The sequence below is a fragment of the Ceratotherium simum genome, chromosome 11 (genome assembly GCF_057802395.1).
Source record: "Ceratotherium simum simum isolate JZ-2026a chromosome 11, ASM5780239v1, whole genome shotgun sequence".
Lineage (NCBI taxonomy): Eukaryota > Metazoa > Chordata > Mammalia > Perissodactyla > Rhinocerotidae > Ceratotherium > Ceratotherium simum.
Genome location: NC_141910.1, coordinates 68,764,436 through 68,790,770, shown reverse-complemented (window position 1 = coordinate 68,790,770; position 26,335 = coordinate 68,764,436). Strand labels below are relative to the sequence as shown.

General features: G+C 43.3%; 1 protein-coding gene across 4 annotated transcripts in view; it reads left to right on the top strand.

Moving 5' to 3' along the window:
* ASAP2 (ArfGAP with SH3 domain, ankyrin repeat and PH domain 2) overlaps positions 1–26,335 on the top strand; it is a 181,347-nt gene that overhangs the window by 50,560 nt on the left and 104,452 nt on the right. For all 4 annotated transcript variants that reach the window (XM_087437175.1, XM_087437174.1, XM_087437177.1 and 1 more), the window contains exon 2: positions 11,203–11,275. In XM_087437175.1, the coding sequence (XP_087293301.1) occupies positions 11,203–11,275 (73 nt within the window). The remainder of the gene's footprint in view (positions 1–11,202; positions 11,276–26,335) is intronic.

The window sequence follows — 26,335 nt, the reverse complement described above, 5'->3', positions numbered from 1 at the left end:
TAGCCTTTCATTAGTTCAAAGCCAAATAAATGGACTTGGGCAAGTCACTTAAACTCTCTGAGTCAGTTTCTTCTACTTTAAATTGGCAGAGGGCCGGCCTGGTGGCGTGGGTGGTTGGGTGCGTGCCGTCCGCTCCGGCGGCCTGGGGTTCGCTGGTTCCAATCCCGGGTGCGCACCGACCCACCGCTTGGCGAGCCATGCTGTGGCGGCGTCCCATATAAAGTGGAGGAAGACGGGCACAGATGTTAGCCCAGGGCCAGTCTTCCTCAGCAAAAAAAGAGGAGGATTGGCAGATGTTAGCACAGGGCTGATCTTCCTCACACAATAAATAAATAAATAAATAAATAAATAAATAAATAAATAAATAAATAAATAAATAAATAAATAAATAAATAAATAAATAAATAAATTGGGGGAACTGATGGTGGTGTCACAAGATGTTGTAAATGTTGTGTAAGATGATGTTAAAGTGCTTTGTGGGATGTAAATTGGTATGTGATACTTGGGATTGTAGATGCCATCTTAGACTACATCTCTGCTGTCTTTGGAACTAAGAGTTATTTCTCTCAAATGCCACCCACCCTATCTGAGTAACACGGTGGTTGTTTGTTCCCTGGGAGCACTCTTAGAGCTTTGGAGACCATCCAGTCCCCCTCCCCTTAACAGTGTGGCCATTTGTTGGGGAGGGTTGACAGACCTTGGACTGCACTGGGCCGACACATGTGTGTGTCATACAGGTGTGAGAGGAGCAAGCTTGCGTAGAGGCCTTGCTGCACGCCAAGGAGTTTGTAGGGTGGGGGAGCAGGGGGCAGACTGACACCAGGTGCCTACCCGCTCCCCGTGCACTTCAGAACTGGGGTTCCACCCTCTGCTCCATTTAACCCTAAATGTTAAAGCTGAGAGGGGACAAGTGACTCCCCTCTGCTAAGTTGGCCCGGAGCACCCTGCACTGCCACTTGCTGTGTGGCCCTGCCTTTTTTCTCTGTTCCCCTTTGGGGAGTTGGAGAAACACAGCAGGAAAAGTTTGAAGAATTTAAATTTTGATGGAAAAAACTTATTAGTGGAAATGAAAGGCTAGCATGAGCTATGAAGATATTTTTTCCTTAGAGTTTTTTTTCTCATTATCATAGTCATTATCCGACCTGAAAATATTTATCCTATTGATTGGGACAGTACTGGGGTAATGGTTTCTGAACAGCTGCCTTAAGTGGCAGAGTGTAGATCCAGCCCCTCCGAGAACCAGAGGTCACTAATAATGGCTATCAATTATTGAATACCTACAATTTACCAAATACTGTATTTATTGGTGATGTTTTCATGTGTAGTAAGTATTATTATTCCCAATGTATAGATGAAGTCAGTGAAGTGAAGTAATTTTTCTGAGGCTGTGCTGCTACTAAGTGGAGCCTGATTTAGAACCGCATCTGTCTGACTTAAAAACCGGTGACTTTTTTTTCTTTTGTGAGGAAGATCAGCCCTGAGCTAACATCCATGCTAATCCTCCTCTTTTTGCTGAGGAAGACTGGCTCTGAGCTAACATCTATTGCCAATCCTCCTCCTTTTTTTTTTTGCCCCCCAAAGCCCCAGTAGATAGTTGTATGTCACAGTTGCACATCCTTCTAGTTGCTGTAGGTGGGACGCGGCCTCAGCATGGCTGGAGAAGCAGTGTGTCGGTGCACACCCGGGATCCGAACCTGGGCCACCAGTAGCGGAGCACGCGCACTTAACCACTAAGCCACGGGGCCGGCCCCAAAACCGGTGACTTTTAACCACTGCACTATCCTCTTAAAAGATCAGCATTCGGGGACCAGAACTAAGATCACATTCTTTTGGGTTCTTTTCTTTTTGATGTCTTCCTGTAGGTGACATTGTGGAGTTAGGGATGTGAGTATTAGAAAGGAATTAGGAGACTAGAATGGAATAGTGGTTTTTCCCATTTTCAATGCATGTATTGCTTCAAGTCTCTGGTCACAGTTACAAGATGTACTTTTTGAAAGAATACGTAAAACACCAATATGGCAGCCAGTTGACAGAAGAAAGGCCCCCATCGAGGGCCCAGTTGGAATGGTAGAGCCCGGTGTGCAAAAAGAGGTGAGGGGTGGGGACAGAACCCACAGAATGGATGTGGCGGTGTCTCTGGCAGGCCTCCAGAAGCAAAGTCCTGCTTAGTACTCCTTGTCTGCCTGTAGGGCTCAGAAAGAACAGCTCTCTCACGTCTCCTCTCCCCTGTTTATGTTACCGAAGTAGAGTTCATGTGGCTTGATCCTTGTTTCCTGGGGAAATCAGCCTGGCTTGTGATTACATTGTCTTCTGGGACTGGGACAGATGTGAAAGGCTGACCTCACTCCCAACCGAAGGTCGCCTTCCCAGCCTCTTCTCCTGCTGCTTCTGGATCCCCAGGCCTCAGGCGCCTGGTCCAAGGCAGTGGCCTTGCCCTTTCTCCTCCCACTTCCTTCAGTGATGTGTTGGCACCTTCTGGTATAATGTCCCTTATTTTGTCTGTGATTATTCTCCTGAGATAGCCCACTTCCTGCCTTGCATCTGAGCTCTTTTGTCAGTTGTGGGGGCAGAGCTTGAGTAATGCGGTGTTGGAGGTATCAGGGGGACCCCAGGCCAGGCCCCCCTCCTGCCCCTGCACCTCCTCTGGGAACGGGGCACCAGGGCAGGAGTGCATTTCTTTGCTGCTGGTGTGTTGTAGCTGTCTTGCCAAAATTTGCCTTTTCCTTTTCAACTCCTCCCATCTCCCAGAAGCTTTTTTCCCCCTAAATAAAAATCAGGATGTGAAGCATTTTTATAAAGCTGGAGTTCACTATCGTCTGTTTCCGTTTCTTTAAATAGTGATCTAGTAAAGCCTGTGCTCGCTGCTGACGTCCCTGGCGATAGATTCATGGCGGTTCCTGTGGGTACTTTGTTCTTCAGACTCGATGAGCCTCAAGGCTCTCCTTTGTTAACATGGAGAGCCTGTGTTCCTTTCCCACTTAACGTTTTCATGTAGTGTGACACGGTCCACTTCAGTCATAGTGACAGCTGTTAAGAGTTTAATCATATGAATGCACTGTAGTTTGTGTGGTTATTCTCCTAGGTTGGGCATTTGGGGTTCCTTCCCCTTTTTTCTCTTTTAAAAGTCCTGCTGAGAAGATCGTGGTAGAAACAACTTGTGGGGAAAGGAGGGAAATACGTGGGAGCGTATTTCAACGACTGGAATAGAACAAAAGGGTAGGAACCGCTTTGGTGAGGCCCTTTGCTCCCTCTCGCAAGCCTGCATCTTGGAAGACTGGAGTGGGGAGCTGTGCCTTTGGCGGCATGTCAGGGTGCAGCATGGGACACCAGTGTTGTTTTGTGTTTCAAACCATCAGCCTTCTACCCAGGGCCTTTATTCTTTTGATTTGTATTTCTTTTTTTGCCCCTGGGACCTTCAAGGGTTTTCATGTTTTTTGAGTTCTCAGTTTCCTGGGGTCTAGCTTCTGATGGCCACTCATGGCCATGTCAGAGTGCTCCAGGCACGGCATTTCTGCTGGGTCAGGCTGGGTGAGTGTGACATTCCTTTTATTCCATAGAGCTGTTTTCTCTTTCATTATTGATTTTTAACCACACAAGTCCTATGGATGTATTCCTGTAGTAAATATTTCAAACAGTACGAAGAATGAGTCTCACTTCACAGACTTCTCTGTCTCCTCAGGTCACCACTATGATGGTTTCATGTATCATCTTCCAGGACTTTTTTCCGTGTATATATTTATATATGGAAACATGCAATTTTGAGTTTTTCTTTGTTGTTTAATCAGTTTCTTTGGCGTATTTTTGTACTCAAAGTTAAACAGGTCTTCAATACCCTACTTGATGTGAAAATAATTGAGAAAGGTAACAAAGTGTAGGATATTTTCATTTTCCTTAATTTTAAAAAATTTCAAGTATAATGTACTCATGTTAATGATAGTTTAAAAATAGAGAAACCCAAAAAGCCCTCCAGCTTTCCCTGAGACAGCAGTGATTATTTCCTTCCTGTACCTTTATATACACACGCACAGTTGATGTGTATAACACAACACTCGCTTGTCCTCTCTTGTTTATAACAGTTCACTTCTTGCTTTCACAGTGTTTTGTGTATGCGCTCAGTTGGTTTAATAAATAATCTTGTGCTTTCTGTCTTCCCAAGATGGAATTTTTAATAAACTCTGTTGCATTTGGATCTCTTGTAAAGCTGCTTTACTTGCTTTCTGTTTTCAGTCCCGTACACGTGCACATGGGTCATGGGTCAGCCGTGTGCACACGGGCTGGGGGTGCTGGCACCCCTTTCCCGGATGGATGGCCCCCCAGGTATGGATGCACCTGTTGCAAGTACCTGTGATTGAGAACATGGCCAAGGTCCAGGTGGTGGTTAGGGGTGAGGGGGTGGGCTGTCCTCTGAAGAGATGCTCACTGGGCTACCCTCTGATTCTGGCAGATAGGCATAGAATCAGACATTCTCAGGAATAAAAACAACGTGTAGGAGAAAAATGAAAGAAGGGTATCATTTCTCTTTGCCTGTCCTCAAGGGTTGCCTGCTTTAGGAGTTGGCAGACTTGGGTTCTGTTTTCACCTCTTTCTCCAGCTTGCTGACTTGTGCCTTCTGCTCTTGGATGGTTTAGGAATGGGAGGAGGGACTCTCTAAGCTCCTTTCACTCATCATTGTGTGTGACCAAAATGCTAGGCTAATAAATGACCGCTGTGAGTTCACTTTCATTTAGGCAACATTTCGGGCTCTTCTCCCAGACTCTAGTTGATCTTAATTTCTTTTCTATAAAAAATCTTTAAATTTACTTTTATTCATAGTCTATTATATATGTACATGAAGAACTATATTGTAATTTAAGGAATGATCATAAAGCAAACACTCAGCCATCACCTGTCCTTCCTGGTCACGGTCAGCATTCCAGGAACACTCGTGTGCCCTCCTGTCATAACTCTCAGAGGTAGCCACCATCCTGACTGTGCGATCTTCTTCTCCTTGCTTCTCTTGGTAGTTTTATCAACGATATATACATCCCTAAACAAGCAATAGAATCTAGTTTTTCGTATTTTTTTTTAACTTTTATGGTATTGTATTGCATGTATATTTTTGCAACTTGTTTTTTTTGGTTAACATTTTTGTAGAATTCATTTGTGTTCTGGGTAGGTAAAGTTTGTTCGTCTCCATTGCTGGGTAGCACTATATTATACGAATATACGACAGTTCATCCATGTTACCATTGACAGAGATTTGGGTTTGTCCAGTTTTTGGCTATTTTGAGGAGTGTCATGAACACCTTGTACATGTCTTCTGGTGCAGACATGTACATACTATGAGTAAGTTCAATTTTATTAGTACCAAAGTGTGCCCTCGTAGTTTGTCCTTATGCATACATGTTTTACACAGCTGTGATTTAGCTTGGATATTTATTTGATCTTAATTCTTCATGACACCTGCTATTCTCCAGGCCTCTGCTTTACTCCCAGAAGGAGGTAGATCCATTATTACTTTGGCTTTAAACTGAGCCTGCAGACCACAGTGTGTTACTGTGCTTCCCAGAAGCCTTCTGGAAATATTTGACACTGTCATTAATGCTCTGTGTTACGTCACAAGTAAAGTCAAATGTGTGATGATGCAAAGCTGCCATCTAAATGTTTGTATGACTCTTTCTTGGTGAAGCTACCTTTGGGGCACGGATCTGAGTGTTGTTTTATTTTGTATTTTCGTCTAGTGTCTTTCAAAAATGTTGTTTTCTCTCAGGTTGGCCTTTTGTAAAAGGAACAAGGGGAGATGAGATGGGACAGGAGAGTGGCACATGACTCCCAGGCAGGCCGAATGGGGGCAGCCTGTGGTCTGCCGTCCTCTTTTTCTCTCCAGAGCGGCGTCTTTGGGGTCCAAGAATGAAGCCAGCCCCTTCCTACTCTTGCTGGCTCGAGTTGAGACCTTAGGGTCCTGGGGACCAAACTGGTGCTGTGCCAGGAGGAGCAGGGGCCGGCAGATAGTGTTGGAGAAATGTTTGTGTGGATCCTCTAGGCCAGGGATCGGCAGACTCTGTGAAGGGCCAGATAGTAAATATTTTAGGCTTTGCGGGCGTAGAGGCAAAATTGAGGCTATTATGTAGGTACTTATACAATAAGAGAGAAAATAAATTTCCACAAACTTTTTATTAACAAAATTCAAAGTATAATGCTAATAATGGAGTATAGTTTTTTGGTAATGCAGGTCCACTAATGAGAAGAGTGGAATTCTTTCTGGGGGGATAATATTTCTCTTAATTGGAGTTCAAAGTTAGTATTCCTCACCTCATCATCACTTCAATTGGAAATGTTCATCTGTACAAATCCTTAGCTCGTGGCTGCATAAAAACAGGCTGAGGGCTGGGATTTGGCCTGCGGCCCAGAGGTGCCCAACCTGTGCTGCAGGCTCATCTCCTCAGATAGACTGTGGATTTGGCCCCCACAGTCCTGCATCAGGATGTAGATGCCTCCATGCCAGGATGGAGTTGTCCCTGTAGGGCTCTGGGAACAAAGACTAAGTCAGCCCTCTGAAGGGAGACGGGTGTGTCACGTGGTGACGTTTGTGCTAAGCCGATGGAAGGAAGAGGGAGAGGACCCCCTAGATGATACCAGTGGCTTATGGGACAGCCCTAGGGGATGGCACCCAGAGGGATCTGCAGGTACAGGGGAAAAGCATAAACAGGGTGGCACGTTAGAAATAGTTTGTTGAGTGTGGCTGGAGCTCTTGAGAAAGGTGACAAGACATGAGAAGTTGAATTTTTAATTTTATTACATGTTAATTAATTGTACCCTAAATATTCCTGTGTGGCTAGTGGCTGCAATATTGGACAGCACAGGTCTGAAAGGAAAAGAGGGAGCAGTCTTATGGTCTCCTCCCTGGGAGGGCTTTCCTTTCCAGCGCTGCACGCTGTCCGGGGGCAGTAGCCACGGCTGGATGGGGCGGTGGGCTGAGGGGAGCTGCTTTCATGAATACATAAGAGCATGGCTATTAATATAACAGCCTGGGAGATCGAAAGAGATGCTTTTAGAGTGGTTGAGAACAGTTGTTTATTTTCCTCTGAAATATCTGTGACACATCCCTAAAGTCTTGTTTATGTGATAAATTTACTCTCTGAAACTTGTTTTTATGAACTAAAGGTCAGCTTTAGTCTAGCTCCTCAGAATTAATGAAGTCTGGCCAGACTTAAGCAGTTGTGCAGTTCCTACTTAGGTCTGTATTGGCTATTAGACTTTTGCGTATGTTTATAGTTTTTACACACAAATTCTGGCCAAAGTTGCAGCTCTTTTTCCTTCTGCTAAGCTTGGGTAGATTTTTTCTGGGAGGAGGAGAGTGTGGGTGAGTGCCTAATCCGGTTAGATATCTCAGCCTGATTGGTGGACACCTTTGGTTTCTTGAGTCTTTTAAGTTTTGTTATTTTTGTTGTTTTAAGATTCCAGTGCTGTTTTTATATATAGTTGACAGAAGAGTTTTTCTAGCACTCAGTCTTAATCATTCTGACTTCTCCTAACCAAGTTTAATCTTAATTACCTATAAATATGCACCATAATGAAGGGTGTGTTTTTGAGTGAGGAGGTAATTGCTTTTCCCTCTTGCAGTTTCAATTAAAAATTACCTCTAGTGCCTACCTTACCTTTATTTCCAATCTCTTCTTAACAAACTGTAGAAAGGCAGCAGTTATTGTTTATCCACTCCTTCCTGAGTTCAGGAAACAGTACATCCCCTTTAATAACAAAGGTAGAATTTCCATATAGTGGTATATATTTTTACAAGAGTTTTATACAGTAAATGACCAGGGAGGGGTGTGTCCCACAATATAATGTGGAAGGAAATATGTGTCAGAGTTCAATGGTGTTACAAAGCATATTTCATCTGAGATGGGCCTTCCACACTGAGGTATCTGACTACGTCCAGTTCCCATTTTTCTCAGCACATTTGTGGACAGAAGATGGCTCTGTCATCTGTGGGAGTGCCAGAAGCTGGAGAGCTAAAATCTAGTTGAGAGAGGCAGAATAGATCCCCCTGGCCACTCACTGACGTTTCCAGAGTGTCTGCTGCCCTGCATGGAGCCCCAAATGGCTTCCCAACTGTGGGTCCCCGCCAGGTCCCTCACCTTTGAGTAGCCTTTCCTGAATCCACTTCCTGTCTGCCCAGATTCATTGTTCTCACAGTGGCCTGAATGACCTTCAAGTACAGCTCTCACCTCCCCCTACTAAGAAGTCTTCGGTAGCTGCCTGTTGTCTCTGGGCTCAGCAGGGACACCGCCACCCGGATTTGAGCCCCTGCCAGTCCTTTTTGAGCCCTTGCCAGTCCTTCTAGTCTCATAGTCATTTACTGAGCTGCCAGGCTGTCTGTTGGGCACTGGGGACATGGTGATGAACAAGTTCCTGCCTTTAGAGGAGAGCATTAGAAAATGTAAAAAAGAAACAGTAAAATTAATTTTATTAATATCTTGTTTAAGCTAATATGTCCAAAATGTTGTTTTAACGTGGGGCACTAGCCGTATGTCGGTGCTCAGCAGACACATGTGGCTGGTAGGTTTCACACTGGACAGCACAGGTCTCAAGGCCGAGCTGGACAAGTGAAGCAGCAGGTCAGTGTACACGATACGTCCTGGCTTCTGGCTTTTGTCGTAGTTCGTCGGTGTTTATTTAGGGGATTGTCTTTTGCTAGATTGTAAACTCTGTGAAGGTATGGGCATTGCCCTGTTTTGCCCGCCATTGTATCTCTAATACCTAGCTTAGTACTTGGCATGTACTCAGTACTTTTCTCAGTACAGGTGCTTAGTACTTTTCTCAGATGAACTATTGAGTAAGCACGGGGTGCTGCAGGAAGAGCTGGGATGAGTACCCCCCCATCCGAGAAGGCTTCCAGGAGGAGGAGGTGTCTCTAAACCAACCTGCAGTCAGAGTTGAAGCTAATGCATCAAGAGGAGGGGGAGAGGACGCTGAGGAGACAAGAGGGTGTACAATGCTTGGAAGTAGAGAAGGAAGCAGTTGAGGGGGGAGCTACAGTAGTTCACAGTGACGGAAGCTTAGGTGCTGGTGAAAGTGAGAGGATGTCAAGAGATGAGGCAGGAGAAGTAACAGGGGCCCTATCATGAAAAGGTTTTAGAGCTGAGACGTCCTTCTGAGGACGTCAGGAAGCCTCACCAGCGACCTGGGCTGGGAGCGGCCCCTTGAACTTTTGTTGTGTGTTTCTCGCCTCACGCCTCCTAGCACATAGAAGGGGCTTAATAAGAGTATTATCTGACTCATGATGTTTCCATGTAGTCTAAACAGGTTGGTGTTGGTGTCTTCCGCTGTCTGTGGGAAGCTTTAGCAAGAGGAGCAGGTTTTCAATTTGAATGTGGGTCAGATACTGTTCGAACAATGCTGAAGACTGGGCAGGACCAAATTCTCTCGAAGTGCTAGACTGGATGTTGATTAGATCAAATGTGCGTTTTCCAATAATGGCTGTTCACCTGGGGATTGGGACCTTCCAGAGCTTTGGTGAGTGCGTTGAACATGTATCTTTGTATGTGAGAGCTGTACTTTCTGACACATGGCCAATAAAGCTTCAGGAGCTAGTGTTTCTGACACAGCCCTGAGCAAATCCTGTCTTTTTGCTGGTACTGGCAAAGAAGTCAGTACATGCATTGCAGGATATTATTTGCTGGGTGGCAGATTGGAGAGTAAAAGTTGATGAGGCTTTGTGAGAGAGAGAGTTCAATAGTGATTTTCATGGGCTATTTATTGTTTCCAGATAGCTTTTGTTGTTTTAAGGGAAGGTCAGGAATGGATTAGAGATGACCTCCTAGGAAAATAAAAGTTAATTCTCTACAAGAAATTTTGATTCTCGGTATCAGTCCTTACCTTACCCTTCTCTACAATATAGCAGAAAATAATGCTTTTTTTATTATATCTTCTCTTTGTATTGTAACCATTCTGTCAAATGTCTGGTGCCTTGTGATCATTTTTCTATTTAAAATGATCAGCACCAATCACATCTGTTTTTAGCATCCAATAAAATAGTCATTGCTGCATTAGAAGTAGGACTTATGATGCTGGTACTGAAAATGGATTCAAAAGGTGATTCAGGAAGGAAGTCCAGAATCTATTTCTCTTGAGGTGGTATGCTCTGTTTAAGATGAGAGGTCATTGCAATATTTTATGATGAAAACTCACAATGAGTAATAACTTCTGTCATTACTGTGTACCAGATATGGGGCTGGGTGCTTCCCCTGCAGTTCTTCATTTAGTCTTTACAATAACCCTGTGATTGGTGTTGCTATCCCAGTTGACAAATGCTCTCTCCCTCCCGTCACAGCTAAAAGTGACACCCATTGCTCTTCTCTGGTGTTTAGTTGGGTTAAAAGGAAAGTTTACCCTTGTATCTATTGTGAAAGCAGAGCTATAATTGAATCTCCAGATTTGATTGAACAAATCAACAACAAATCATTGAACAAATATTGTGTAAGCATCTACTGTGTGTTAGGATTCTAAGTGCCATACACTACTACTGTGTCGTGGTTGGTCTATAAATATTTGTTGATATTAAACACATAAGTGTGTCTCTTTAGTCATTCTACCTCGCAAAGTAGGTATGGTTACTCCCAATTTCTGGAAGAGAAATCTGAGGCTTGGAGAAGAATAGGAACACGCCGTCTAATTCAGCAAACAAATAGATTCGTATTTGGGTCTTTCTGAATCTAGAATGGGTTTGCCTTCCCCTGAGTATCCATGCTGCCTCGGGCCAGGGCTGGTCTAGTGCTACAAGTGGGCTGTCTTGCGCGGGGGACATGGCACTCTGCCTCACCGCACACCAGCCACAACTCCTCCTGCTCACTGGCCTTTGCCTCTGTCAGGGGAAGGAGCACAGACACACGGGCGCTCCGGCGTATCCCAGGGCCTTGCTGGATCACAGAGAGAACAGAGACTTGATAGAAGTGGAGTTGGTCTGAGTCAATTCGTTTCACTGCTGAAGGCTGATGTCCAACAGGTGGTGTGAACAGAAGCATCTCACGTGCTTCAGGTGGATGAGGCACCTGAGGAGGCGGTGGCTTTCAGTGACTGCTCGATCCTCAGACCGCACTGAGGATTTGTCCCACAGAAGCAGCCCCAGTGGGGCCTAGGGAATGGCCCTCACGTGGCCACTCTCTGGTAGTCGTGCTCTAAGCTCAAACACCCATTTTAATTAATATATTCTCTATATTTCAGGCTTTGGACGTGGACCGGATGGTTCTTTACAAAATGAAGAAATCTGTGAAAGCAATAAATATCTCTGGGCTGGGTGAGTATGCGTTCTTTCCTAGGGCTTTCTTTGTGGAAAACGTTGTATTTGCAGTCCTGATGCCGTAGTATTGATCACCACTAATGAATAATCGTCCAAACTCCTTTTTCTGGGAGTGCAAATAATTCAGGTGAGTTTGGATGTTTAATTTTTAGAAGTGTGTTTCGTTGTGCTAATTGTCTGATTCTGGTGTGGGGGTTCGTCTTCCACCCGCCGCCCCCCCACCCCAATCCGTGTTGTGCTGCCTGTTCTCTGCAGTGCAGCTGAGTTCCCATGACAGCTCTGCATGAACCAGCTTTGTTAAAATGGTCGACGAAGATGCCAGACTCATTCCTGGACCAGTTGTTTTGCTGTTAATCATGTCAGAACGCTCTTTCCATTTCTCCCTGAGCCACATCTGGCCTTTCTTGTTTGGGAAGAAAATTAATAAATAGAAAAACATAATCAACTACTCAGTATTTGATCTAGACTTAGAAATAGGTTTAAAAAAAGAAAACACTGCAACTTTTGACTCAAACATGGTAGGCTGCACGTATGTGGCAGGTCTGCCCCCTGCACAAAACCTTACAAGTGATAGAAAGTATTCTTTAAAAGTCATTAAGTGACTGTATAGTTTCACTCAGAAACAAGAAAGTAGCAGCCTTGGGAGACTGGAAGTTGTGAGGAATCCTGGAGAGATTGTATCCGGGCTGATAGATTGCAGAGGAAAAGGCTGGCTGGTGGACAGCATACCACTGTGAAGATGGCAGAAACACCACGAATGCCTGAGAGTGATGGCCTGGGAGGAGGAGGGGCCCAGGGTCTACTCCCACAGAAGCAGTCAGGCACTTGATACGTGTCCCCTTCACCCTGCGATTGGAGCAGAAAGACAGGGAATGCCTTAGGTGGTCGTGATGTCAGGAGGGATGTGGAACATTCTGGAAGTACATGTCCCACCTAGCACCTCTCCCCTCCCCCAGGTAAAATAGTGTGAGCACAAGCTCCAGTAGCTGCTTTTGCCTCTCCTCCAAGGAGGGCTGTGTAAGCCAAGAATTGTGAAGAGTCTAGTAGGAAATTTCAACTGCAGAGATGATATTACCATCAAGAATTGCCAAGTGTATTTAGAAGCAGATTTAACAAAAAATATACATGAACTCTATATTGAAAACTACAAAACACTGCTGACAGAAATGAAAGGAGACCTAAATAAATAGAGTAGTGTATGATGGATGTGGGTTGGAAGACTCAATATTGTTAAGATGTCAGTTCTTCCCGAATTGATGTCAAGATTCACCACAATCCTAATCAGAATTCCAGCAGAGGAAGTTGGCAAGCTGATTCTTAACTTTATATGGAAATACATAGAACCTAGATTATCCAAAGCAGTCTTGAAGAAAAATGAGAGAAAGACTATCTGACTTCAAGTCTTGTAAAACTTCAGTAATCAAGACTCTGTGGTACTGGTGTTAAGAGTCAGCAAATAGATCAGTGGAACAAAATACAGAGTCTAGAAACAGACCCACATGGAAATGTTTTTTTGATTTTCAGCAACGTTGCCAAGGCAATCCAATGGGGAAAGGAAAGTTTTCAACAGATGGTGCTGAAACAACTGAATATCCACATGGGAACAAATGAACCATGACCCTCTCTTACCTTACACAAAATTAACTTGAAATGGATCGTAGATTTAAATGTAAAAACTAAAACTGTAGAACTTCTTGAAGAACACATAGGAGAGTAAATCTTTGCAACCTGGGGTAGGCTAAGGTTTCTTAGATAGGACACAGAAAGCAATACACCTAGAAAAAAACTGATAAACTGGACTTCATCAAAATGAAAAACTTCTGCTCATTCAAAGATACTGTTAAGAATAATAGCCTAACATTTGAAGAGCCCCCAAATCAAGAAACTGAAGAACTCAGTACTTGAGGAGACCAAATTAATAGGACAATCAGAACAGGACTTTAATGTGAGAACGTATGATTAACATCCTTAAAGGGGCAAAGGAGGTTATTAAATTACTGAAATGGGAGAAGGTACTAGTGAAAAAGAACCAGTAAAAGGCTTGGAAATAAAAAATATGTAATTGTTGAAATAAAAACTAAAATTTGCTGAATTGCCAGATAGGAAGAGGCAATTAGTGAGGCCTCAAGTTGCCTGAACACAGCATGAGGAGTTAAAGGAGTGGACAGTGTAAAATAAAAAATACAAGCCACAGGAATAGATCCAGAGGAGTCAACAGCAGCACCCACCTAGAAGCAGTTTGAGAAGAGGGAAAAGAGAATGGAAAAGGGGAAATTTGGGAGAAATAGTAGCTGAAAAATTCCCAGAACTAAAGAAAGATTTAAGATCTCAGATTGAGAGTCCACTGAATTCTAAGCAGAACAAATTATATATGTATGTATATATACACACACACACACACACACAAACGTTTATATATGTGTGTACGTCTGTGTATATTTGGATGGGTGGATATATGTGCATATCTCAAGACATGTCCTATCTTGACATAAAGGATAAAGAAAAAATTTAAAAATTACCAAGGCGGGGGGCGGTAAGCAAATATATAGGAAAAAATATTTGGGGGAAATATGCTAAAAAATGATTATTTGAGAGTTTTGACTTTATAGATATCTTTCCCTTCTTTATTTTGTATGTTTTACATATTGTAATTGTACTGATGTTAAAATGATTAGACAGGTATTAAGTTGTTTATGATAAGTGCCAAATGAATGTGAAATAAGTTCAGGAAAGCCAAGAAGAGACGGGACTTAAGTTGTTCTTGACTGAGCTAGTTTCCAACTAAGTTTGAAAGCTTTTTGGACCTGGAGCTTGCGGTGCTGTGTGCCCTGGAGCCAATCACTTAGCATCTTTTAGCCCCGGTTTCCATGTTTCTAAAATAATCCTTTTAGGTTAGAATGCAGATCAGTGGTTCTCAGCCAGGGCAATTATGCCCCCCGACCTACACATTTGGCTATTAACAACTGAGGGGTGTGTGTGTGTGTAACACTATTGGCACCTAATGCTTAGAGGCCAGGGATGCTGCTGGAGATCCTATGATGCGCAGGACAGCCCCCAACAAAGAATTATCTGACTCTAAATATCAGTAATGCCAAGGTTGAGAAACTTTCATCTAGATGTTCTTCAAAATCCTCTACAATTTGTTAAAAATAAATAAGAAAACAAAAATCACCACCATTCCTAGCTTGCCAGTACATAAATATTGATTGATTCATTGCCTGACAACTACTGATTTTATGAAAGAAGGAAATAGAGTTGGTTTTCAGTGACTGACACCTAACTAGAAGTAAACAAATGTAGGGAAATCATTATTTTATTTTTATTTAAAAGTAATCAACAAAGAAAAGAGTATAAAACTCTTTCTACTTCATACAGCACTGAGATTTGTTGAAACAGGTGTTCGAATATCCGGAAACGTGGTCACCTGCCTCTAGCTCCTTTCCTGGGTGAAGTGAGGGGACAGGGAGGAATAATAATGGTTTTTATGTTCTTGAACACTTCCTGTGTACCTTCTGCTTTCTGTTCATTATGCTTGTCTTTACAACAAACTGTTCTCATTTTATAAACAAGGAGCCTGAGATTGGGGGTTAAAGGTGTTCCCAGGATGCTCCTGGAGCTAGGCTTCCTGCTGGTCCAGGGTTGTGTTCAGTGGCTGCTCTGCTGCGAGGCCCGCACATGTCTTCAGTGTGTCTGACGCACTGACTGACTGTGTTTGAGACTTCAAAAAATCACTCAGAGGTGGATGCTTGGTTTTGTTGATGAACATCGGATTTCAAAAAATATCTTGAGTTTTTGTTTTTGTTTTTTTACCTTGTTCACTTGGGCTTTTTGAGTTTATAATTTAAGGCTAGTATATAAAAGGGATATTTTATGTTCTGATCAGGTTCAAAAGTGATTTGAAAGTCATGTTGAGAAGGCTGTTCTGATCAAAAATAAAAATGAAGTAACGTGCTTCTCGTGCTGATGTTGGCTACGTGACGCAGCTGGTCTTGAGGAGGGCCTTGTGTGTCTCCTGAGGCTAGCCCCGAGCCAGCAGTGGAGCTTTTCAACAAACAAGCATCAGAAGGGAGAAGGTGTGAGCACTTTGGTGTCAGGAAGCTGGCCTTTATAACTTAACATCACTTGTGTCTGATGTGCCTTTCTGACCTGCACTGTGGAGCATGTGCCTCACTCCTCACCTGCCCGAGAGCATCTTCTACAGTGTGGCCCAGTGACGTCACTTCTCTGCCCAAAACGCGGAGTGTTTCTCTTTGTCCACATTGGTGTTCATGAAGGCGAGTTCCAGGGCCTGGGAGAGATGGGGAAGGCCTCTGTGGGCTCTAGAACTTCAGGAAAATTGGGGTAAAGCATAGGTAAACAGGTTTCTGTTCCAAAGCTTTTAATGTGCTAATGTGGGTTGTGCGAGGAATAGGTCTTAACCTTTTCCAGATATATTTGCCTATGAAACCGCCACTGCCTCCCTTAATCGCCCCCAACATCAGCATCAGGTTGGTAACCACTGCAGAATGCCAGAGGCAGCCCCAGCTCCTTACATCACCTGGACCCAGGCTACCTGTCCAGAGGTCCCTCCCAGCTCTTTGTGCCCTTCTTTGAAATAACTTGCAGTTTTCCCCGGAGTGCCACATTTTGTGCCTTCTCTGCACATGCTCTTCTGTCTACTTTGCCACCTTATCGGAGGAAACCGAGGCTTAACCAAGTTGAGAAGTTTGTTCTGGAATTTTAACATGGCTCTTTTGGCACCCAGCCTGTGTCCTTCTGAGGAACCGCAGATACAGCAGGCTGACCGTGAGCTGACCTTGCCGGGGGTCTCCTATTTTTGTCATCTTTTACCATCTATTATATTCTGCCAAGTTTGAGTTATTATAAGGCCATGAGTCTGAATTTTTTTTTTAAAGCCAGAATACTGATCCTGAAGTCTTGATTTCAGAACAAGTGTTGTCTGCTTCGAAAAGGTCACCTGAGGAAACCCTATACCTTTTCCTGTGATGTTGCTGACATCGTTCACAGCATTTTTGGAACTGTTCTCTAGAACTGCTTTAAGTAGCACGTTCTTTTGAATATATTTAGTAGAGGAGTCTAAGGATAGATTAAATTTTTTTAGAACTAGACATCAGAAATGAGTGAGGCATATTTGATAAGGGATTAAGCTGCTGGCGACCACAGTTGGTGAGAAGTGTTACAACTATACAGTCATTCTGGCTCTGAAGGCAGTTAGTTCCAAGAGAAGTTCCCCACAGTGGTTTGATCATTAGGGTGTTGGACGTCGTAAGGCCACTGCTTGCATAGGGAGAGCACTTGTTTTATGTATGTCAAAGAACAGCAAAAATAATTTAGTATTTACACCTCATCCTGCCATATACCTTTTCCTGTCTCCTGTTCTTTAATTTCTGTGAGACCGAGACTTTTCTGCCTACTTTCCTGATTTGTCATGGATTGGCTCCATATGACCTCTAATTGATCTGCAGTTCCCCCAAGTCTCTCTCTGCTCCAGGCTGACTGCTGGCTCGCTGCTTCATGAGCATGTCATGACTGTGTCTGTGTCTTTGCACACTGTCTTCCACCCAGCCCCATTCCTGGTCTGTACACATGCTCCTCCTTTCCCAGGCACCTGTTAAAGGCACCTGCCCACCCTTCCCCACCCATCTCCATCAAGCTGAGACTTGATACAGCATTAGCCTTCTTTGACTCTCTTGTATTAGTTTTCTATGGCTGCTGTAACAAATTACTGCAAATGGAGTGCCTTAAATGACACAAATTTATCTTGCAGCTTTGGTCTCACTGGGCTAAAATCAAGGTGTTGGCTGAGTTCCTTCCTGGAGGCAAGGAAGTGTCCTTGCCTTTTCCAGCTTCTAGAGACCACTTGCATTCCTTGGCTTGTGGCCTCCCTCCATCTTCAAAGCCCCCTATGGCTGGTGGAATCTTTCTCACGCTACATCACTCTGCCATTGTCTTAGTCTATGTGGGCTGCCATAACAAAATACCAGACTGGTAGTTTAAACCACAGACTTTTGTCTCTCACAGTTTGGGAGCTGGAAGTCCAAGCAGAGTGCCAGCATGGTCGGGTTCTGGTGAAGACTCTCTCCATGGTTTGCAGACAGCTGCCTTCTTGCTGTGTCCTCACGTGGTGGAGAGAGCAAGACCAAGTATGAGTGAGAGAGAATGTGCGTGCCCATGCAAGTGAGCATACTCTTTGGTGTCTCTTCGTATAAGGACACTAATCCCATCATGAGGACGCATCGTCATGACTTCATCTAAATCTGATTACCTCCCAAAGGCCTCACCTCCAAATACCATCATGTTGGGGGTTATGGCTTCAGCATATGAATTTTGAGGGGACACAATTCAGTCCATAGCAGTCACTGACTCTTCTTTTCCACAGTCCTCCCTCTTCCACATTTAAAGACCCTCTGATTACATTGGGCCTACCCAGATGATCCAGAATAATCTCCTCATCCCACATTCAGCTGATTAGCAACTTTAATTCCGCCTACAGCCTCCATTCCCCTTTGCCAGGTAGCATAACATCTTCACAGTTTGAAGGAATTAGGATGTGGCCATCTCTGGGGGAGGAGGGTACTTGGTTCTGCCTACCACACTTCCCCTTTGAATTCTGAGTTTTGAGGTTGAATCAGTTTTGACTCTTCTCTTTAGCCAAAAACGAAAGAGTTCCTAATATGCAGGCACTTTCAGTCTGTAAATATTGCTCTTTATTGTTCTCTAATAGTTTTATGTCTGTTGATCTTTGCTCCTCAATTAGATGGCAAGACCTTGAGGTCAGTGACCAATTGTGGGCGGTGGTGTAGTTTAGGATAAAGGGCACATAAGTATTAGAATCCAAGAAGCCTGGAGTAAAAGCTAGTGTGCTGCTCATAAAGTCTGTGACCTTAGGAAAGTTATTTCATCTTTCTGAGCCTCAGTTACCCCATATGTAAAATGGGAATATTAATATTTCATAGGATTGTTAGTGAAGATTAACTGAGGTAATATGAAAAAGTAACAGGTACGGTTCTGCCAGCAGATACATAGCAGGTGCCCACTATTCATATTCATGTATTCATATATATTGTTATGTTTCTGCTGTTGTGTTTCTGCTGTAAGTTCTTAGACTGTCCTCTTAGTGTGGAGAGAGAAACTTATAATTTTAGAAGTAAGCAGTGTATATTCTGGCAGACTATATTCTGCTATGTGGGGATTTATATAGATTTATGTGGAAGGCGGATTTGAGATGCCTTAGAGCAACCAGCTGTGTTTGTACAGCCTGCAAGCTAAGAATGGTTTCTACCATCTTACCATGCATCTACACGATAACCTCAATATTGCCTCTTGACCTGCAAAGACTTACTCTCTGGCTTTTTAGGAAAAAGTTTGCCAACCTCTGCTTTAGATTAGTGGTTCTGAAACTTCATAGTGCCCGAGAATCCCCTGGAGGTCTTATTAAAACACAGATTGCTGGGCCCTGCTCTTCGAGTTTCTGGTTCAGCAGGTGCAGGATGGAGCCTGAGTATTTGCTAATCGACTAAGTTCCCAGGTGATGCTGAAGCTGCTGATCTTTGAGAATACTACCGTAGGAACCCCACCCCGCGCCGACTTTAAACACTGAACTGGGCCAAAAGGGTGTCAGTGTTGTCCCCATATATACAGAACAATAGTTTCCTTACACAATAGCCAGTATATTATGTTTTCTCCCTGTGTTGAAAAGGATGACAACCCAGCTATATGTATTTTCTGGAATGTCTTGTGTACAGGTTTGCAAAAGCGTTATTGTAATGATTTGTTGAAAAGCTGTTTCTACAATAATTTTTCCCACTCATAAGAGACTGCTGTCTGACCTCTTTAAAAAAAAAAGACCCAGTTCATATTTATTCTAAAACTTTTATTAGTCTAAAATTTCCCGAGCTCTGCCTCAGCCCAAAGGTGTTTTTTCCCCCCTGGGAAGTTGAAGCTAACATTTTTCAGCTGTGTTTGACATATCAGTGGGTGGAAAAATTCGTCTTTATCAAGAAGGAAGCAATGAAAGACTTTCATTTTCAATTCTCTAGAATTATTCTATCTTAAAGACTGGTGGAGCTATTCTTACTAAGAGTGGGATATCCCTTCTTTACCCTCGATCTGAATGTCCTAGAGAAATTTTCACATCTTCGAGATGAAAAATACAAAGAAAGAAACATTGATTTTCCCCTCAAACCCTTACCATCTTCCACCTACAAAAGAAAATGAGAATTCAACAACTTTGTTTCTCCCTTTTATTTGCAATACTAATTAGAATATGGCTATTAAATTAATACAGAGCTTGAAATTAATACAGAGAATTGTTTCTATTATAGATGTCATAAAGCAGTTCAAAAGAAATATGTGTAATAGTTTAGGAAATGAAGTTTCACTGTGCATTAAGAAGGTACTATATCTGGCATGATTTTCTACCGGTTTCATGAGAAGATAACTAAATCATCATAATCCTCAGTGTTTGGCAAGAATACGGTGCTACTTCGTCATGGCATTGAAAACTGGTGCATGGAGTTTTTGGAAAGCAGTTTGGCAGTGCACATCAAGAAAAAAATCTTTATACGGAAATATGCACAAAGATGCTCATTGCATTGTTGCATTGCTTATTATGGTGAAGACTGAAAGCCTATAACTAAATTAGGATATAGCTACTTGATGGAATTATGGTTATGCAACAACATGAAGAAAGATGCTTATGATGAAATCTTCAGACAGTAAAATTCACGATACAAAATATATGTATACTATATCTGTGATAAAAGAATAAGAGATTATAACAAATGATAAAGTACATCTATATTGATGTTTATAAACTTGAGGGTGGAAACATAATAACAATAATAAAAATCTGACACTCACGAAGTGTTTATTATAGGCCAAGCACTGTGCTAAATAAATATGTAAATTTAATCCTCACAACAACTGTGTGAGTTAGATATAATCAGTAACTCCATTTACAGAGGTGGTCACTGAGGCACAGGGTAGTGATTTATACAGGGTTATATAGTTACAGTTAGAGGAGCTGAGATTCAAATCCAGATCGGCCTTCTGTCTCTGCTTTGACCGTGGCACCACTGCCCGGTGCACAGGCAGGATGTGAATGAGGGGACACAGTGGAGGGAAACCAAGCATGATACTGTGGGAACGTCCTGGATATCATCTGTCCGAGCCATAGTGATCCTAGCAAAAAACTCCAGGTGGTTTTGGTTGATCACAAGTTCAGTATGAGCATGTGCTCAAAGGTGAGTCACAGGGACCTTAGGGAAGTATGTAGTGCTTCTAAAAAAGAAGGTAGTTGTCCCATTATTGAACCGTAAGAGCAGCATTTTAAGAGGAACTTCAAAAGCACAGAGCTGAAAACCTCATTGTAGGAGGGACGTTGGGAATGACCTAGGACTTCCTAGCTTGGGGAGGGTGGGAGAAGGCGTATCTGAAGGCTTTCTCTGAGATGCAGAAGTGGGACATATTATCTGTTCCTCTCTAGAGGGTAGTTTCATGAGAGCAGGTTTTGACTTAATTATGAGGGAGAAGTTAGCTGGGTGGGCAGCCCCAGTGGTCAGTTGGTTGTCGGAAGGGTTACAGAAGAAGGTTGGTGGCTCTCTGTCCCTAAGGAAGTTGTTAGGGTGAGGTGGAAACGTGGACTCTAAGAACTTGAGATGTCTTCCAGTTACAAGGCTCCGAGATTCTAGCTATCTCTTCTCTGCTGGTTAAGAATAATGGTTGGAATTTAGATGGGTAACTTGTGGAATCCTGTCAGCAGTGATCAACATATTAATCATGGAAGGATAGCAAATCTGAAGGAATGCTAAGATTTGTGACTTAAGTCCCAAGTATTAACATAAATCATACTTAGGGTCATCATAGTTATTTGGTAGGGAATTTAAGCTCATCTAGGCCAGGGCTTTTTCACCTGGTATGTTGGGTCTGTGGACGGGCTTAAGGAGTCTGTGCATCCCAAAAATTGTATGAGAAATTATGTAACATTTTTCTGGAGAAATAATCCAAAATATTTTTATGATTTTTATTGGTGTCTGTGAGAACCATTAGTCTAGCCAAACCTCCATGTTTTACACGTGTAGATACCGTCACAGAGTTGGCTCTTTGCCTTACTTACTGTAAAACATTGACTATATTATTCAGCAAATATCTCTGAACCTGTTTCTTCATCTATAAAATCCCGCAGAGTTGTAAAGATGAAACATTATGTGTATATATAGATGAAATCTCTCCTACATAAATGGTAGCCATTGTTATGTGAGGCTTTGGAGACCATTGATTTTCCAGGAGCCACTTGTCCCTGAGGGATGAGGACCCCAGGAACCTCATCACTCCAGAGGAGTCGTCGTCTCTCCTAGTCTGCTGTGCTCTCTGTGGAGGTGGGGTGGGGAGCATCTGGTGAGCATCAGAAAGTAATGAGAATTGTATCCCTCAGGTATGAGGAGGTAAAAACCAAGGAAAAAAGGCTGAATGCAATTTGTGTGGCAAAATGCACATTCTGTAATGTAGCCGACCAAATTGCTTGGCCAACACAGAGCATCTTGGTAATTGGATGTAAAGTTTCTAATAGCTGGTCATCCACATTCAACAAACGTTGATTCACCCCCCCTTCTTTGCATGCCGGACACCTTGGGTTTCCAGGCTAAAGGAGAGCCCTGCCCATTCTTTAGCAAGGTCTCTGTCTCCTTTGCCGATTTGGTCTCGGAGTACCCAAGGATGGCAAGTAGCTCTTCAGATAAGCAGAGTCTAGGGTGAGGTAAGCAGCAGGCAGCTGTTGTAATCTCATCCTATACTGGATTCTGAAGGAGGAAACTCCTTCAGAGTTTCACCTGTACGTTCACCTCCTCTGAAAAGCCTTTCTTATCACCAGACTCCAGAAAATTCACTCTTTTTCTAATATAGTGCTGTTTCCTATGATGCTGTATTTGTAGCCCCTATAATGTGTACCACAATGGATTGTTGTTGCATGTTTATCTTTGTCTTGCTAAATTGTATGTTGGCAGGTACCAAGCTTTATTCCTTTTTGTCCCCTCCAAATTCAACTTTTTTTTTTTTTTTTTAACAATGAAAAGAAACCATACACTTTATTTGTTCCTATTCTGATTGTCCACATGGTCTGCTACAAGAATATGTAACTACTTCCTGTTATGGTTACCTCTGAGCACATCACTAAACAAAATTCAAATTCGACTTCTTTATTTTTTTTTTTAAAGATTTTATTTATTTTTTGCCCCCAAAGCCCCAGTAGATAGTTGTATGTCACAGCTGCACACCCTTCTAGTTGCTGTATGTGGGACTCGGCCTCAGGATGGACAGAGAAGTGGTGCCTCGATGCGCACCCGGGATCCGAACCCGGGCCGCCAGCATCGCAGCGCGCGCACTTAACCACCAAGCCACAGGGCCGGCCCGTAAATTCGACTTCTTTAAATGCAGGTCTTATCATGTCAACCTTTTCGGGCCCTCCGTTACCTGGGATGAAGTCCTTTGTCTGGCCCCTGCCTGCCTTTCTATCCTCCTCATCTGCTGCCTTTCCCCATGCTGTGCTGTACCAGGCACCCCGAATTCCCTGTGTTATTCTCTGTCTCGCCCCTATATTTGCACTGAATTGATTAGTGTGTGGGTCTTTCTTATTGGAGACTTGTTCCTTGTGGGCAGAGGCTCTGCTTCATGAATCTTTATATTCATTAGTGCTTGCTGCATAATAGGCTTTCACCATGATTGGATTTTATCCTTTAGTATCCGGAATGTTCTTGATGATAGTGGGTATTCAGGAAATACAGAATGGATAAATAAAAGTGAATGTTGATATGTTTTATGTACTCTGAGCCTGTAATCTAAAGGGTCAGAAAGGACCAACATAAAAGAGACATCATCCAGTAGCTCAGTCTTAATTCTTCATACTCTCACTTTCCTTCCAAGTATAGGTCTGTGAGCAGGAGGAGTTTTATATGGAGGTAATTGGAGTGGTGTTAAGTTATTCACATAGACTTCCAGCTGTCATTTTGTTGTCATTAATGTAGGGCAAGATCAAAGACAATGAGGTGATCACAGACAAAAGTTTTCATATTTTAATAGTCAACCCACACCTTGACCTTATTAACTCCATTGCTAGCTGCCTGTTCTAGACATAACCAGCCTAGATACATACCGTGGTAACATCCATGAGGACTGGTGGTTTCCGTAAGGTCAGAGGAGACGCTCCATGAAAGACTTAATGGAAATGAATTTTGAAAGTAGGAAGAGCACAGTGTATTGGAGAAACTGGAGGAAATGGCAGGTGGTGGAGCTCCAGGAGGGAGGCCGTCTTTCCATTTGCTTGGCCTGAGTGTGGGCTCAGATGGGCTGGAAATAGGAAGGGCGTTCTCATCAAACCCTTTTTGGTTGAAGGTACCTGTGTCTTGTCAGGGGTGATGCAGGTACTTAGGTTCCAAAGGCTCTCTCTGTCATGTCAACTTGTCCAGGAGAAACTTTGATGGAGAAAGACAGATTGTAGTATTCTCAATAGGCCCAGGCACAGAGAACGAAGATAATCTAGCCATTGTAGCTGACACTTCAGATTTCTTTATATTGATTTCTGATTATGAGATAATATGAGCTTAGTTTAGAAAATTTAGAAAATTCAGAAAAGCAATAGAACACAGTCCTGACCCCAGCTAGGTCCCACTCTCTGGGTGACGAGAGAGCCTGTGGTGTGCTCTTGGTCTGAGGCCTGCCCCCGACTGTGACTGCAGGTCAGAGCTGCCACCCTGGGCCAGGTGTTTGTGCCCCCACAGGCTGTTCCCTCATCTGTAAAATACCCACTCGAAGAAGAAGACGGTATCAGACAGCAAGTACTTGTCCTGCTACCTGGCATGTACCAGCCACAAATTACTGAGCATTTGCTATTTTTACCACTACATTAGCATTTTTATGTATTTTCCTTGCAGCCTCTTCTCTACATTTTTTACAAAATTGAGACTAAATACACAGTTTTGTGTCCTGCCTTTTTTTAACTGGCATTCTATCCTGACCATATTCCTATATCATGGTTTTAAAAGCCTACATGATGTTCCATTTTGTAGTTATACTGTTATTTAACCATTTCCATCTGGTTGGGGCTTTCTACATTTTCAGTTTTCACTCTTCATGAATTGTTCTGTATATCTCTGATCACCCTGATTATTTCCTTAGGATAGATTTCTAAAAGTGGGATTATTGGATGGCAAAATGTTTTTAAGACTTTTGATGCAGATTACCAAATTGTGAATTGAAGGATTTTTATCTGGGATGACTCTAGAAATAAAGTTCTAAAAATGGTTTTCTCCCATGGGATGTTCACAGGGTAGAGATCCTGTTAAGAAATGGGGATTATCTTTGACTATAAGAAATTGCTTTCCCATGAGCTTGTGTGGCACATGTTAGACCTGAAACCAGGCGATATGTAGAGCTGACAGCTTGAGGGGAAATGGTCTCCTTTATGTTGAGTCCTCACGTTAAAATTGTGGCTCACGTTTGAATATTAGTCACCATGTCATCTAGGGAGTGTCTTTAGAAAGCTGCTACTGCAGAGAACATGTGTCTCTTTCAGATACACCCTTTGCAGAGCTCTCTGTGCAGATGGTTGGTATGTGCAGTGTCAGCAGATGAGTTGCCTTGGCCTGACCTCCTGCCTGCCCAGCAGTCTGGCCAGGAGCAGGGGTTGGAGGGTTCTAGACAGAGAGAGCACTGAGGCTGAGGCGAAGTGGCCATCAGGCTGCCCACTGCCTGCCCCATTTCTCCTTGTTATTTGGGTTACAAGTGCGTGTGCTTGGCTGCAGGATTGTAACACATTTGTGTTAGCTGAGAGCTGAGAATAGAGACTGTGTGGTGAGCAAATGAAGAAACAGTTCCTAGCATGTTTGGAAGAACACTGGAAGACTGGGCATCAGGAAACCTGGGTTCTTGTTCCAGCTCTGCTGCAGACTAGCTCTGTGAACTTGAGCAAATCAGCTCCCTCTCTGACCTTTGGTTTCCTTGTCTGTAGAGAGAAGACTCTAGACCAGGTCCCCTTTCAGGATCCTTTGGACTGAAAAGACCCTGTAGTGGGCATGGATGGCCCTGTGGAGGGTGGACAGTGCAGCCTGTGCTGCCCTGTGATGGTTTTGACAGTCAAAGCTGCATACAGGCAGGGGCTCTAAAACCGAGAAAGTGTTCACAACCTCCAAACACACAGGACTCCTTGATGTTCCCCTGGGGTTGATACCTTCCTGCTCCTGCTGCTTTTCTGTTTAGAAATTCCTACCTGACCTGGGAGCCCCAGCTCAAATGTCCCCTTCTTGGTGGCTCTGAATCATCAGCGCCCAGTGCGTTGCCTGGCCCATTGCAGGCCATCAGTGCATGGACTGATGTATCTTTCCCTAGATGTTGATCACACTGGTCTTGGTGTCACACCCTTGTGTACTGCCACACCCTGTTGCAGGGCTGGAAGTGATGAGTGAAATGTTTGAGATGGAAGGGGGGAAGGTGGTTGAAGGCAAATTGGCCATGGGACCCTTCTTGTCTTTTGGCAGCACTGGGTCAGTGGCTTTCTTCCCCACTGTGCTATGGCCTGTTGTTGAGTAGGAGGAAAGGGGCTGCCTTTCATCCTTTTTTGATGCAACAGTTTTTGCTTCAACTGCATGCACTGGGCCTTCTCCTGGATACCAATTTTTTTAAATAAGAGAAACAAGTAAAAGAAAAAGCATACAACAAAACCCATCCTTTACTTCTAAACTCAGTATATGCACGTACTTGCTGGTTCCATAGTAGATTTTCCTGTGAGAGTCTCTCATTTCATCCTTTTGAATGGATTGGTAGAAAGCATGACTTTTGTGCAGTGAGGTGTGGGAAATGGGAGGGCTGCTGGGTTAGAATTGAGAAGAAATGTGGTCTCATGTGCTGTGGTCTCAGTGACTCAGATTCTCATTTTCCTAAGTCCCTCCCACATCAAAGATTCTTGGATCTGGATCATTAATGAAAACCAGAGTTAAAGATATATTTGAACAGGGGGGAAGTGATAGAGTGAGCTCTTTTTAGAAGAACAGCTTTCACAATTCTGTA